Below are 14993 nucleotides of genomic sequence, written 5' to 3' on the forward strand. Positions count from 1 at the left end.
TTCTTTCTTGACCTTGACAGTTACTTTGTACAATTTCTTCAGCTGGGGTTGCCCTGATGCTTCCTCGTGATTGGACACAGGTATGTATTGCAGGCAGGAATTCCGGAGAACTGCTGTGTCCTTTTCAGCGCTTGTAATAGGAAGTATGGATGTCAGTTTGTCACTATATTGGGGAGGTTAACTTTGATCACATGGCTATATGGTGTCTCCATTTACTATTTTTCCAAAGGCCTCACTTTAAATTTTTTTTTTTTTTTTTTACATTTATTCATTTTTGAGAGAGAGACAGAGCACAAGCAGCGGAGGGGCGGAGAGAGAGGGAGACACAGGCTGTGAAGCAGGCTCCAGGCTCCCAGCTATCAGCACAGAGCCTGACGCGGGGCTTGAACTCACAAGCCTTAAGAATAATGACCTGAGCTGAAGTCGGATGCACAACCGGCTGAGCCATCCAGGCGCCCCCATTTTAATGGAGGCCTCATTTAAAAAAAATTTTTTTTTCAACGTTTATTTATTTTTGGGACAGAGAGAGACAGAGCATGAATGGGGGAGGGGCAGAGAGAGAGGGAGACACAGAATCGGAAACAGGCTCCAGGCTCAGAGCCATCAGCCCAGAGCCCGACGCGGGGCTCGAACTCACGGACCGCGAGATCGTGACCTGGCTGAAGTCGGACGCTTAACCGACTGCGCCACCCAGGCGCCCCTGGAGGCCTCATTTTAAATGTCACAAGCATAAACAATAAATGGGTGAACAAAATCTACTAAAGGCTACCTGGTTTCTATAGATGAACTCTTGGCCCTTCCATACTTAAACCTTTTCCAGTGTTAACAATGAGGGCGGAGTTTGAACTCCGAGGAATCTTTAGATTTCATCTGGTTTTCTGTTTGCCAAGTGTGGGATGCTATGTGCTGGCCGTTTGTATTAGGCTACATTGTATCACACAGTAGCAAAGGTTCTCCTATTCATTGATCTCTCCGATCTCCTGGGTCCCGGAAGTAGAAAGGCTCAGTTGGGTGCCTAGGCTGTCTTGAAAATTTCAAACGGTTGCTGATTTTTCCCTATTTTTTTTTTTTATTTGTTTAAGAAAGGAGAGGCCTTTGGTTCTTGGTCTCTGGTAGGCAAGAGTGTAGGCTTATTCAATAGCGTTTAAAAAATCACATGTGGGGCACCTGGATGGCTCATTCGGTTAAGGGTGGGAATCTTGGTTTCAGCTCAGGTCCTGATCTCACCGGTTGGTGAGTTCCAGCCCCATGACGGGTTCCGCACTGACAGTGCAGAGCCTGTTTGGGATTCTCTGTCTCCCTCTCTCTGTTCCTCTCCCCCCTCAAAGTAAGTAAATAAGTACACATTTTAAATAAATAAATAAATAAATAAATAGTCACATTTATTTTTACAGTTACCTGCTGCTCCTCATTGAAAAGCGTGTGCAAATTTTAATTTACAGGATTAACACCTTTCTTTTTCAGTTTACGTTTAAAAACGTGAAGTAAGATAAGCGAGCCGATTTAGAGAAATTGGAAGATCTTAAAGAAAACTTTTAGGGAGGGGGTCATGGGAGGGATAAGGGAAATTCTGACTTGGAAACTTCGGCCAAATTCCTTAAAGGAAATGGGCAGTGTGGCTTGCTGACCCTTCCCGGCCAGTTTTCCTAATGGCAACTCAAGTTGGCAGGCAAAGGACAGACGCTGGCAAGAAATGGGACAGGCCACCAGAAGGTCCGGATGGCCTTAACCCCAGGGTTTAGGGCACACCGGGCTCCAGGTTACAGCCTCTCATCCCGCTTCCGCCGCTACCTAGCTGGGATCGGCTGTACTTTCTTTCAATCTCAGTCGTCTCATCCGTGACATGGGCCGGTAAGAAACGGTGCACAGCTCCTCCCTCGGTTGGTCTCTATCCCTATAGGTGCAGAAGGTCCCTGGCGCAGCGTCAGGAAACGTAGCCTCTTCGGTGGTGCTCCTAATTCTTTTGTGGGGACCGGGCCTGTGGAGGGGCCTGGAACGGTGACCCGGAGGGGATTTTTCTTCCATCCTCCTGGGAAACCTAATGGGCCACAGTGCACGCGGCCCGCACCTCGCCCTGCTGGGCCGCGCCTCTCCCCTTGTGAGGTCACCCCGACTGAGGACGCGAGGGGACCCCGTCTCTGTCCGGCCCGGGCGCCGAGGGTGCAGATTCGGACGGGAGCAACGCCGCGATCGCTGTCGTCGGCCACGCGCCCTGGAGCCCCCGTCCGCCCCCGGGAACGCGCGGGCAGGTGCGGGCGCGCCCCCTGGTGGCGCCTCTCGGGGCCGCGGGCCCCAGTCCAGCCTGCGCGCCCAGCTCCTCGCGCTGGAAGCCCGCGCATGCGCGCGCAGTTCGCCCCGCCGCTGTTTGGCCGTTTCCATGGCTACGAAGAGCATTGAAGGGGGGTCTGGGAAGGAGAAAATGAAACTCAAGAGCCTCCTGCTCCGGTATTACCCTCCAGGTACCGGCCGGGGCCCCTTCCGTCTTCGCGTGGGGTCCTTGGCTCTGGGAGGGTCTGGGGCGGAGGAGGCTGCGGGGACCCCAGGGGCCGGGGGGGGGGGGTCCCCTATACGGTGATCCACGTGGGGGACAAGAAGCAGGGCACTACCCAACCTAACCCACCACTCCTTCGGTTGCTGGGCTCTGTTCCTGGACACTTTCAAAATGATTCTTTTAGGAAACCTCTAAACGTGGAAGTTACAATGCTTTTCTCGCTAGTTAGGAATGTGGCAGGTGGGGAGGGAGAAGGCCCAAGATACTGGTTTCCAGAGGGGAAGACACCCAACAAGGACGGCACTTTTCATTTTAAACGTCCCAGGATGATTACGTCAAGGTATGTTGGATATGAAAAGAATGCATATTCAACAGAGCATATTACGTGGGTGACCGCATTCCAGACCACACATAGCAGTTGATCCGTGCATTTATTGAGGGCCTGCCAACGCGCACTCTGTGCCTTGGGGCTTGAAGGTCACAGCCCTTGACGCCCATGAGTTAAGGAATTTGGAAAGAAGTCCACAGGACGCTATAGTTTTAGAAAGGGATAAACTTGCCTGGTTCTCTTGTTTCATAGATGAGGACATGGGCATCTTTGAAGAATTGAGTGAAGCCCACTGGTCACCGGCTCCTTAGGTACAGACATAGGGGAAGAACTCTTGGTTCCGGGTCAGAATTCCCGTAGAAAATAAGAAGAATATAGAATAAAAAGTCCGCAAAACTTGCTACAAAGCAAGTAGGTGACCAAATATCCTGGCCTGATGAGACCTGAATGACTTAACTTTCACCCCTTTGCTGCGGAATGGAGGTTAACATGATGAGCTCTGGGGTCATAATAACTGGCTCTCACCATATACAAATTTTGTAACGTGGGCAATTTGTTTCGAGCCATCAAGCCATTTTGGTCACCAAGTCACATGGTGATAATAGCACTTCTCCCACTGGTCTCCTGACCCTTTGCAGGTGCTCTCCCATTTGTCTCTTTCCCTTCCCATCAAGCCTCCTTGGAGGAATGTTTTCCTCATTTCTCTTCTCCCGTCTGTCTGGGACTCACTCCTATCATGTTTTCACCTTCACCGCTCCATTGGAACTGTGCTTTTCAAGATCTTCAGTGGCCTCTAACATCACTAAACGCTCTGGCCACCTCTCAGTCCTACCTTTCCTGACCTGAGAGCAACATTTGATGAATTTGGCCACTCTGTCCATGTCCATTGGCGTCCACACCTACTTTTTTCCCTCCTGCTTCATTGTCATTTCTTCTTTGTCCATCATGTTGGCTTCTCTTCCTTCTGACTTTGATGTTGGAGTGTCCCAGAGCCCTGTCCTTGGACTTTTCTGTCTATACTGGGTGATCTCATCCATTCTCAAGGTTTAAAAACCTGAGTAGTCTTGAGTAACTCACAGCCTGCCTGGTTATTCCTTTGGATATGCAACGTGCATGTCATTGAGGCATCCTATGGTCTGTCTCCTATCAGTCAATGGCAGTTTCCTTCCTCCTCTTGCTCAGGCCACAACCTTGGACTCATTCTTTTCTCCCACCTTGCACACCCCACGTTTAGGCCAGTAATAAATCCTACCAGTTCACCTTTTTTTTTTTAATTTATTTAAAAATTTTTAATGTTCATTCATTTTTGAGAGACAGAAAGAGACAGAATGTGAGCAGGGGAGGGGCAGAGAGAGCGCGGGAGACACAGAATCCGAAACAGTCTCCAGGCCCAAGCTGTCGGCACAGAGCCCAACGCGGGGCTCCAACCCATGAACCGTAAGATCCTGACCTGAGCTGAAGTCAGACGCTTAACCGACTGAGCCACCCAGGAGCCCCTTACCAGTTCACCTTTAAAATATATACAGCTATATATACAATGGAGTATTACTTGGCAGTCAAAAAGAATGAAATCTTGCCATTTGCAACTACATGGATGGAACTAGAGGGTATTATGCTGAGCGAAATTAGTCAGAGAAAGACACCTATCGTATGATTTCATTCATCTGGGAACTTTAAGATACAAAACAGACGAGGGGCGCCTGGGTAGCGCAGTCGGTTAAGCGTCCGACTTCAGCCAGGTCACGATCTCGCGGTCCGTGAGTTCGAGCCCCGTGTCAGGCTCTGGGCTGATGGCTCAGAGCCTGGAGCCTGTTTCCGATTCTGTGTCTCCCTCTCTCTCTGCCCCTCCCCCGTTCATGCTCTGTCTCTCTCTGTCCCAAAAATAAATAAACGTTGAAAAAAAAAAACTAAAAAAAAAAAAGACACAAAACAGACGAACCTAAGGGAAGGGAAGCAAAAACAATATAAAAACAGGGAGGGGGACAAAACATAAGAGACTCTTAAATATGGAGAACAAACAGAAAGTTACTGGAGGAGTTGTGGGAGGGGGGGATGGGTAAATGGGTAAGGGGCATTAAGGAATCTACTCCTGAAATCACTGTGGCACTACAGGCCATCTAACTGGGATGTAAATTAAAAAGTAAATAATAAAGTAAAAGAAAAGAAAAGAAAAGAAAATATACACGGCATTCATGGTAGCAATGCCTACTATGTTTCCTGTTGTTAGTGCGTTCACCCTTGCCCCACTCCTGTTTATTTTCAACACAACAGCAGGATGACTGGAGAACCTAAATCTGATCATGTCACTCTTAGGCTTGAGTCCTCCAATGGCCTTTCATTTCACTTAACGTAAAAAGGCCATGGTCTTCAAGGTCATAATCTCCAAGGCCCTACAGGCCCTTCCCTACCTTTGCCTTGGACTCCACCCTCCTTCCCCTCCCCTCCAGCAAAGCTGCTCTTCCCAGTGTTCCTTGGCTGAGCTGGGCATGACCCCCACTTCCTCCTCTTTTGGCCTGGGATCATCTTCCCTGGACATCTACATCATCAACACTCTCATGGTTTGTGGGTTTTTTTGTTTTTTTTTTTTTTTAATAGCTCTGTCCTTAAAAGCAAGTACAGTGAGAAAAGTGAAAGTGGAGCTTCCCTTCTAGAATTTCTAGAATTGCCAGCTTCTCCTCAAGATATTTCATAGCCTCCCCGTCTGCTTTGTTTTTCCTTAGCATGATCTCAGCTCAATATACCATGATTTTAATTTACTTATTTCCCTCGATCACCCCTGCTACAATAAAAGCTTCATGAGATACGGGACTCTGTTTTGTTTACAACCGTATCTCTAGCACCTAGAGGAGACAGAGACTGGGGAATGAATAGACATGCAACATAGTTGTTGAGTAAATGAGTTTAATGGGATGATATGTATTGAGTAGAAAACCTGGGGCTCCTGAAATGTGAATAAGTCAGAGAGATGAGCTGGAGGGTTCGCTCCGGCTCTGAAAGTCCAGGTTCCAGCAATGCCACATTCCAGGAAGGCTGTGGTCTCCCACTGGCAACTATTGCCTTAATGGTTATCTTCCAATGAAGTCATATCACTTAGCAGGTTAGACACTGAATTTCTGAATTCCAGTCTTTGGTGAGCCATACATTATATGCAAGTTTCCAAGGTACTTCTGAATAGCAGGTGGGTGTCGGAATAACATTATCAAGTGGGAAAAAAATCGCTCACCGCTGAATCATTCCCATGTTACCTTTATCCCTTCTGCAGTTTTGTGTCATCGCTTCATCCCCCGATTTCCATCCTCCTACTTTCTTTTGAGTATCGTATAGGTCAGGAGCATTCCGTTGTTGGCATCCATGGAATGATCTCTCTCCCTCCTAAAGGTCCATAGCAGTAATACGGCTAATCAAACATGGGCATTCTCTTTTTATCTTATTCATTAATTCATAAGCTCTTTGCTTTGTGAAGAGTGGGTGTCCCATACGTGCTTTTCACCTGACTCAGGCATCACAGCCATTGTCTTTTACTTCTTGTGTGTAGGCCTCTGGTGTTTTGGGTCAGGAGAAGGAACTAAATAAACATTAATGAAACTAGTTAAGGGGCGCCTGGGTGGCTCAGTCGGTTAAGCGTCCAACTTTGGCTCAGGTCATGATCTTGTGGTTTGTTGGTTCGAGCCCCACGTGGGGCTCTGTGCTGCCAGCTCAGAGCCTGGAGCCTGCTTCAGATTCTGTGTCTCCCTCTCTCTCTCTCTCTGACTCTCCCCAGCTCGCACTCTCTCTCTCTGCCTCTCAAAAATAAATAAAAGATGTTAAAAAAAAAAAGCCTAGTTAATATTCTGGGCACTTTAAAGGTCTTTGTTGGTTGAATGTGATCTGAGTAAGGAATGCTCACATCTTTTAAGGCTTAGCCTTTGAGAACACTGCAGAATTTGGGGGGTAGCAGCTTCTTCGATGTTTTGGGAATCATGCCTATTACACGACAATGCACAACCAGGGGCAGATCAAGAAGACTAAGGTACTGTGGGAAACAGTCACTGAAGAACCACATGTACTCCTGGAGCATCTTTGTCTGTGTTCCGCTTGACCTCTTCACTGCGCACCACCCAGCCTCTGGCTCGTAGGGGAACTCAGTGGTCATGGGAGGGGTGAGCATTTGACCTTGGTGTTTTGTCTCAGTGAAATAGTCCAATGGTCAGGTTTCAGATGTTGCCCTTTGTTTTTTAGATCCGCTTGTATAGTAACCAACTAATTTTTAGTAGTCAACTTAAAGACCTAACATTTTTTTATTTTATAAGAAACAAGATAGTTGTGATTAAAGAACACAGAATTTTGTGCATTTGCTGCAATTTTTTAGTGCATTCCCTTAGGATATAGATTATGCTGTGTGGGCTGTCAAGTGCTAATTTTTTTTTTTTTTAATGTTTATTTACTTTTGAGAAAGAGAGAGAGTGTGTGCCTCTCTTCCCCCAACAGTGCACATGAGCAGGGGAGGGGCAGAGAGAGAGGGCGACAGAGAAGCCCAAGCAGGTCCTGCGCTGTCAGAGCAGATCCCAATGTGGGGCTCAAACTCACGAACCTTGAGTTCGTGAGCTGAGCTGAAGGCATTAAATTGATAGCAATTTGGTAGGTTTTATAGTTCTGTATCTTACTTGACTTTTCAAATAACCTTTCAGGGATCTTGATCTTCAGGACCTGATGTTCTACTAATGTTAATCTCTGTCATTTTTCTTCCTTTTTCTCCATGTTCTAATTTTTCTCCTACTTTTTTCTTTCCTTTTCCTCCGACTTTTTTTTTATTATTACAGAAGTAGTATTTACTTTTAACAAAATTCTGAAAACTACATAAAAGGTTAGCTGAGATCGTGCTCAACTCACTGAAGGTGTGACGGGCCCTGGAAGAGAGCCACCTGATATGTCTACCCACAGGAAGTGAGAATACCTGTCCCGAACCTTGCTAATATTTAGTTAGTATTGTCAATCTTTGCAATATTGCTAATCTGATGAGTAAAAATTATATCTGTTGTTGCATTTTGTGTTTCTTATTAATGGAGTTGGGTACATTTTAGTTTGGTCTGTTTATTGATCATTGTCTTTTTCTGTTTGCAAATTGACTATTCATGCCTTTTGGCCATTAAAAAAATATTTTTAGGCTCCTATATATTAAGTTCTTCAGGTTTTGCATTTAGAGTTGAAAGTTTTTTGCTGGCTATCATTTGTCTTTAACTTTGTGGTATCTTCTCTTGCGAGAAGCTTCAAATTTGGCTTCAGACAAATGCATCGGTTTTTCTTTTTTAGGCGTTGAGTTTCACATCATACTTAAAAAGCCAATTACATACACTAAGATGTAAATATGTTCTAGTATTTTGATCATTTTACAGTTTGCTTTTAATATTAAAATTTCTAATCCACCTAGAATATGTTTTTGTATATTTTAGAAATCCAATTTTACCAATTTTTCCAAAATCCAACTGCTTATTACACCATTATTTATTGAATAATTTATTCTTCCCCCTTAATTTAAAATATTACCGTCACTTCATTTTTAAATTCCCATATATAGATGATTCTCTTATTGATCCAATTTTGTGTCAGAACTGCACTTTATTGTTTTATAGTTTGTGGTAAATTTTCAAATTCCAAAAAATAAAATCATTATAATTACTTTAATTCATCGATTAATTTAACATCTTTATAATATTGCATTTTCTCATCTAGAAATGTGTCTCTCCATTTCATCACAATTTTCTTTTATGTTCAATAGTACAAAAAATTTAAAATAGTACAGCCAGGCCTTGTACATTTGTTGTTAATTTTATATTTAGGTGTTCAATGCAATTGCGAATTTGATCTTTCCTTTTCTTGAATCTTCCCTTGTCAATGTATCTAATTCTTACTTCCAATCTTAGCTTCTTGTATTCTATTTTTCTAAGCTCTCTTAAATCCTTTCCAGAACATATGGCATACAAATAGGATTTTAGAAAGATTTTGACAGTGTTATGACATCCATATTTTGTTGAAAAAGTTAGTGTGGAACATGAAGCCTGTTTTTACACTAAGGAAACAACAGTATTTACAGTGGTTGGCTCTCCACTGGATCCTTTCTTTTTTTTTTTTTTTCAACGTTTATTTATTTTTGGGACAGAGAGAGACAGAGCATGAACGGGGGAGGGGCAGAGAGAGAGGGAGACACAGAATCGGAAACAGGCTCCAGGCTCCGAGCCATCAGCCCAGAGCCTGACGCGGGGCTCGAACTCACGGAGCGCGAGATCGTGACCTGGCTGAAGTCGGACGCTTAACCGACTGCGCCACCCAGGCGCCCCATCTTTTTTTAATTTGTTAAGTTCGCTTCTTAGAGTCTGGCTTCAGGTCTTTGATATGAAAGAATCACTTCTTGGGGAAAAGAAACCAAATAAAACTGAACCAACCAGCCTGTTCGGTACAGCTGTTTGCCTGCTGGGTCTTGCTGTTCTGGGCAGTTTGTTGTTGTTGTAGTTGTTCGGTTATTAAGAGCATTTGGAATGATTTTTCGGTTACAAAATGTTACCCTTCATTACATAACGGCTGCTCGGGTTTGCCTACTTAGTTGTGGCAAATCCATGAAGCCGACTGTGTGAAAATGAGCTCCTCCTGAGACTGTAGCTGTGCAGTTGGGTGAGTGGTCATGTCTGACACCGAGGAACAGCTCTCCAGGAGAAACAGGATCGAAGGGAAAGATCCTGGACTTGTGGGAGGTGCAGGCGAGATATCTACATGTCTGGAACTCAGAGGAGGTCTAGACGGGAGAGTTATTTTTGGTGTTGATGGCAATTAAAGCCGTGAGGATAGGTGAATTTATACAGAGAAAAAGACTGGCACCCTAAATCAGTAGTTCAAGGTCAGGCAGAAGAGATCAGTAAAGGAGAAATGGAAAATAACAAAGTGGAGAAAAAGATGGAAGGATTTCATAGAAGCCTATTGAGGATAGTATTTGAAGGAGGGACGTGGTCATCGTGCCAATTATTTCTGAAAGTCCATGTGTCATAAAGACAGGGACTGTTAATTGCATTAAGCTGTCTGGAGACACTCATCCAATCATCTGTCCGTTAGTTCACGTATTCAACGAGCACTGTTTGGACAGTTCCTGTGTACCAAATTTCATGGTAGACGCCAGGGATGAAGAGAGGCAGACCCAGGAGACCATAGTCTAATGAGTCAGATGTTGCCAGGACAGAAGATAGAAAGACGGTAAAGACAATGACGTAGGCAGGCACCATGGAGGGAGAAATGGAAATCACAGAGGGGAAGTAACGTCAGTCCATTTGACAGTGTTGTTTGTACTTGAAACTGGCCAAATCATGCACTTATTGTGCGGAAACCATCACGACTCATTCCAGGGAGGGTCCTCCTGGGAGTATGAAGAAGCAAATAGTTTCCTTCTCAAAGGTGTCACAATCTCACTGGGAGAGAAGGCATCAATGCAATTTAAGTAATACAAGCTGACTATGTCGGATATGTCGCAAGGCAGTATTTGATTAATCGTTAGGTAATAAGCACTACTTAATGAGTTTCTATACGCCAGGAGCTTTATGTACGTATTCTTTAATTTCAACCAGCAAACTGAAGGTATTCTCTACAGATAAGGAAAGTGGGATATAAAGGGATTACTTTACTAGTATCATGAAGTAAGTAAGGAATCGAGCTGGAACTCAAACCTGGACCCCTTTGATACCAAGCACATGCCTTCTCAACCCTGCCACACTCCATTTCAATGGTGTAGTGCTTTGGAAAGCAAATACAGTGTTTTGATAGAATTTCCTATTTTCTCTTGATCTGAAATGCTTCAGAAATCCTATCTTTTATGTCAAATATATCTGATAGCAGGGATTCTCAAATTGTAACAGGACCCTTGGGGTCTCTTGCACCCTTTCAGTGGGGCCTCAAGGTCAAATCTCTACATAATAATAAAATAAATAATAAAAGTCAGATACCATCTGCTTTTTTCGCTGTACTGACATTTGCCCTACTCGTACAAAAGCAAGGGGAGGTGAAACTGCTAGAAACTTACTACAAATCAGGCGGTGGGTGGCCACAAACTCTCAGAGTGGTCATTGTATTTCTCACTGACACACACTGGCACAAGGAAGAAACCCCCTCAGTTTCACGTAGGAATGTCCTTGATGAAACAGTAAAGCTCACTAATGTAGTGAGACACTGACATAGGAGTACTTGCATTCTGGGTGGTGAAATAGAAAGTACTCATTAAACACTTCTGCACAGTAGTGTTCCGTAGTGGTTTTGAGGAAAACACCGTGCGGTCCTTTGAGCTCAGAGATGAACTAGCCATTTTCTTCACGGAGCACCATTTTTACTTGAAGGACTGGGAAGCAAATGTAGCTTTCAGACCCGGACATTTGGGAGACATTTTGCTTGAAAAGGGGCAAAGTGAGCCTGAAACTTACAAGCAAAAACTGTCAGCATTTCTTGCCAGTGACAAAATTTGAGCTTTGAAGCAAAAATTAGAATTTCAGAAAACTTGTATCTACCTCCATGAGCTGGGTAGCTTACCAACACTAAAAGAGTTTTCTGATGATAGATATAGGTAGTGATATTAACAAATGTGATTTGGGGGGGGGATATTGTATGATTATATACGTCAACATTTAGAAGATGTGCATAACTCAGTAAACTAATATTTTTCAGATGTCTGGTGCATGGTTTATAAACCATACATGAATAAGATATCCTTTGAACATGCGATATAGACCAGTGGATTTTAACGTAATGTATGCAGTTAATTGATGTGGTTTCAGATTCTGTATTGCAACCATTCTTTATGAATTAACACTTGTTAAGTTTTAATGTAGTATTAAAGAAGATTATCCATGATTACTGGAAAATGCAGTTAAAATATTTGTCCCTTTTCCAACTGCATATCTGGATATGACCAGATTTTTTTCCATATACTTCATCTGAAATATCATGTAGCAACAACTTGAACGCAGAAGCAGAGATGAGACTCCAGCTGTGTTTTTATTTATTTATTTTTTATTAAAAAATTTTTTTTAATGTTTATTCATTTTTGAGAGACAGAGACAGAGCACAAGCAGGGGAGGGACAAAGAGAGAGAGGGAGACACAGAATCCGAAGCAGGCTCCAGGCTCTGAGCTGTCAGCACAGATCCTGCCGTGGGGCTCGAATTCACAAACCGTGACATCATGACCTGAACCGAAATTGGATGCTTAACCGACTGAGCCACGCAGGCACCCTGAGACTCCAGCTGTGTTTAATTAAGCCAGATATTAAAGAGATTTGCAAAAGTGTAAAGCGATGTTACTTTTCTTGGTTATTTCTATAAAATATGTATTTACATTAACATGATATGACTTGATTATTGCTATTTTAAAACAGTTTAATACAGAATTAAAATTTTCTCAATTTTAATGTGGAAAATATTATAGAAATAAAGTTTCTTTGGCCTCCTCAATAATTTGGAGAATGTAAAATGGTGCTAAGGCCAAAACTTGTGAGATCCACTGGCCCACATTTATAGAGGTAGTGCAATAAAGTGGTTAAGAGGCTCTGTTCAGGTCCCCCCCCCCCTCCAGTAACTTATCTTTCTGTTGTTCAGATGGAATATAGTCTATTGATCTGTCTTCAAGTTCACTAATTCTATCCTTTGTCCTCTCCACTCTCCTATTGAACTTATTCAACAAGTTTTTCACTTTGTCCTTTGAATTTCCAGTTACATAATACCCATTTAGTGTGTTTTAAAAACTTCTATTTTTCTGAGATTTTAAAAATTTCTTTCACTTGTTTCAAGTGAATTTGTAAATGGTTGCTACAGCATTTTTGACCTCTCCTTTAAAATCCTTGTCAGATATTTCCAGCCTCTGATTCACCTCCATGTCTGTGTTCATTGATTATCTGGTTCTTGGTGTGAGAGGTGATTTCCTATGGTATCCTGGCTATTGGGGTTTGTCAGTGGTCTTTTCCTGTTTATTGTATCCTGGACATTTTGGTTCTTATGTTAGCAGACTCTTGATCCTATCTGAATCTACTTTGGCAGACTGTCACCACGTTTAGATTTAGCGTAGAAGTTCTGGTCTACTTTGTGGGCTTTAGTTCCAACGGCAGCTTAGTGTTTTGAGCCCTTGCAATGCTCTTCCGGTCTGCTTTGTTTTTCTGATGCTGCTAAGGCCTTACTCAGTTCCGGCTGGTGCCACCTGCAGGGTAGGAGGTACTTCCCAGGATGGCTGGTCTCACTGAGTGACCTTCTGGGGGCGGGGAACAGGACTCTACCTGGTTACACTGCTGGTTGAAATGCAGGAAGACACTTGCTTTGTCGCCTGGTTGTGGAGTGGGGTCTGGGATATCCCAGGACTTCACTGCTGCCCCCTTTGCAGGTGGATGAGACTGCCCACCAATGGCTTGGTTGTGGAGTGGGGTCTGAGCGGTCTGGGGACTTCTCTGTCTCTGTTGCAGAGAGATAAGATAGCACCCTGGGGCCCCAGCTGAGAAGCCGAGGTCGAGGACACCTGGGGCTTTGTCGCTGGGCTGCCGCAGGCAGATCAGAGCACTGCTGGGGCCCAGCTTTGCAGGAGAACTGGGGCAGCCCCGGGCTTCCACGGAGGGAATCAGACTGCCTAAGGGGCCCCAGCTGTGGAGCAGGGCTTAGGGCTCCCCATGAGTTTGTTTGTTTGACTTCCTTCTCCTGGTCCTCTGGCCACAGAGAGCAAGCTTTGCTGCAGCTCGGTTTTTGTTGGCTGTGCTCTTTGGTGGTTCTGGGCAGCAGGTCAAGCTCCTCTCCTGTTGAGGGACACGTGGGAGACAAAAAGAAAACCCAGGGGACTCACCATGCTGTCATTCCTCAAGTCCTGAGGCCTCTGGCCGGTCCACCTTCTACCCAGTTTGTGATTATTTTAGCATCGCCTGTTGAAGACTTTCAAGGGTATGTAGCTGTATTTAGAGGAAGGACTAGGGAAAAGCGAGTTCACGCAACCGTGTTTTAAAATCAGACATCACTGCATTATGTTTTATGCCGAGAAATTTTCATTTTTTAATTATTTACTTTTGAGAGAGAGAGAGAGAGAGAGAGAGAGACAGATAGACAGACAGAGCCTGAGTGGGGGAGGGGCAGAGAGAGAGGGAGACACCGAATCCGAAGCAGGTTCCAGGCTCTGAGCTGTCAGCACAGAGCCCGACACGGGGCTCGAACCCACGAACCGGGAGATCATGACTTGAGCCGAGATCAAGAGTCGGACACTGAACCGACTGAGCCACCCAGGCGCCCCGGATGCTGAAAAATTTTACAAACTAAAAAAATAGAGATGAAAGAAAGGTTATGGCAAAGTAGACTAACTTCTGACGTTGGCGTGTCATCCCCAGTGTCTTACACCACGTTTGTTTATTTTTACAGGAATTATGTTGGAATATGAAACGAGTGGAAAACTGAAGACCAAATGCATCGATTTGCTCAACCTCAGTCCCAGGTAAACCCGCCATGTGGTGCAGCCTGGGTTTCCGAGCCAGATTTGTTATTGACAAACGCTGGCGCAGGGCGGGGTATGGAAGGGCTGCGTGGACTCACCGTGCAGTGCTCAACACATGTCCTGCGGTGTATTATTTCCTGCTTGCTTCAGTGAGACCTGCTGGAGTGCCTTGCTGGGTGAGGACGAGGTGGGAAAGGATCGTCCGTCTGCCCTTTGTTTTTCTTCCTAAATACACCTGTTGTTGTTTTTAATCTTTTAGGTTAGAGCAGTTTTAGAAAGCTGTGAAGACAGGAGCTCCCCCACGCCCCATGCCCCGCATCCCAGACTCTTAACTTCATAGATTTGTGTGGTGCGTTGGTCAGAGTTAATGAACTGGTATTCACACATTATTACTAACGAAAGACCATATCTTATTCAATTTTACTTGTGTTTTGTTGTTGTTGTTGTTGTAGTTGTTGTGGTGGTTTTGTTTTTTTGCGTGATGAGCTTTTTCTCGTCCAAGATCCCACATTACATTTCATTGTCAAGTCTCCCCAGGCTTGCGGTGGGGGTGACAGACTCTCAGACTTCGCTTCTTCTTGATGACCATTTAACATTTTTGAGGAATGCTGGTGATTGGAATTTTAAGAATAGTACTGAGCCTGTTATTTCCCTGGTAGACAAACATCTCACGGGGCTGACTGTATTCCGCTCCCCTCATTAACTGTCATGG

General features: G+C 44.4%; 1 protein-coding gene across 3 annotated transcripts in view; it reads left to right on the forward strand.

Moving 5' to 3' along the window:
• Positions 1-1397: 1397 nt before the first annotated feature.
• The window catches only part of DAW1 (dynein assembly factor with WD repeats 1), a 65294-nt gene continuing 51698 nt past the window's right edge, over positions 1398-14993 (forward strand). Inside the window, exons 1-2 of one of the 3 annotated variants that reach the window (XM_045481570.1) lie at positions 1398-2459; positions 14209-14281. In XM_045481570.1, the coding sequence (XP_045337526.1) occupies positions 2042-2459; positions 14209-14281 (491 nt within the window). In that variant the 5' untranslated portion in view covers positions 1398-2041. Of the gene's footprint in view, positions 2460-2675; positions 2832-14208; positions 14282-14993 lie in introns of those variants that run through there. The other 2 variants (XM_045481569.1, XM_045481571.1) reach the window with 2 other exon arrangements.

Source organism: Leopardus geoffroyi, chromosome C1, assembly GCF_018350155.1.
Source record: "Leopardus geoffroyi isolate Oge1 chromosome C1, O.geoffroyi_Oge1_pat1.0, whole genome shotgun sequence".
Lineage (NCBI taxonomy): Eukaryota > Metazoa > Chordata > Mammalia > Carnivora > Felidae > Leopardus > Leopardus geoffroyi.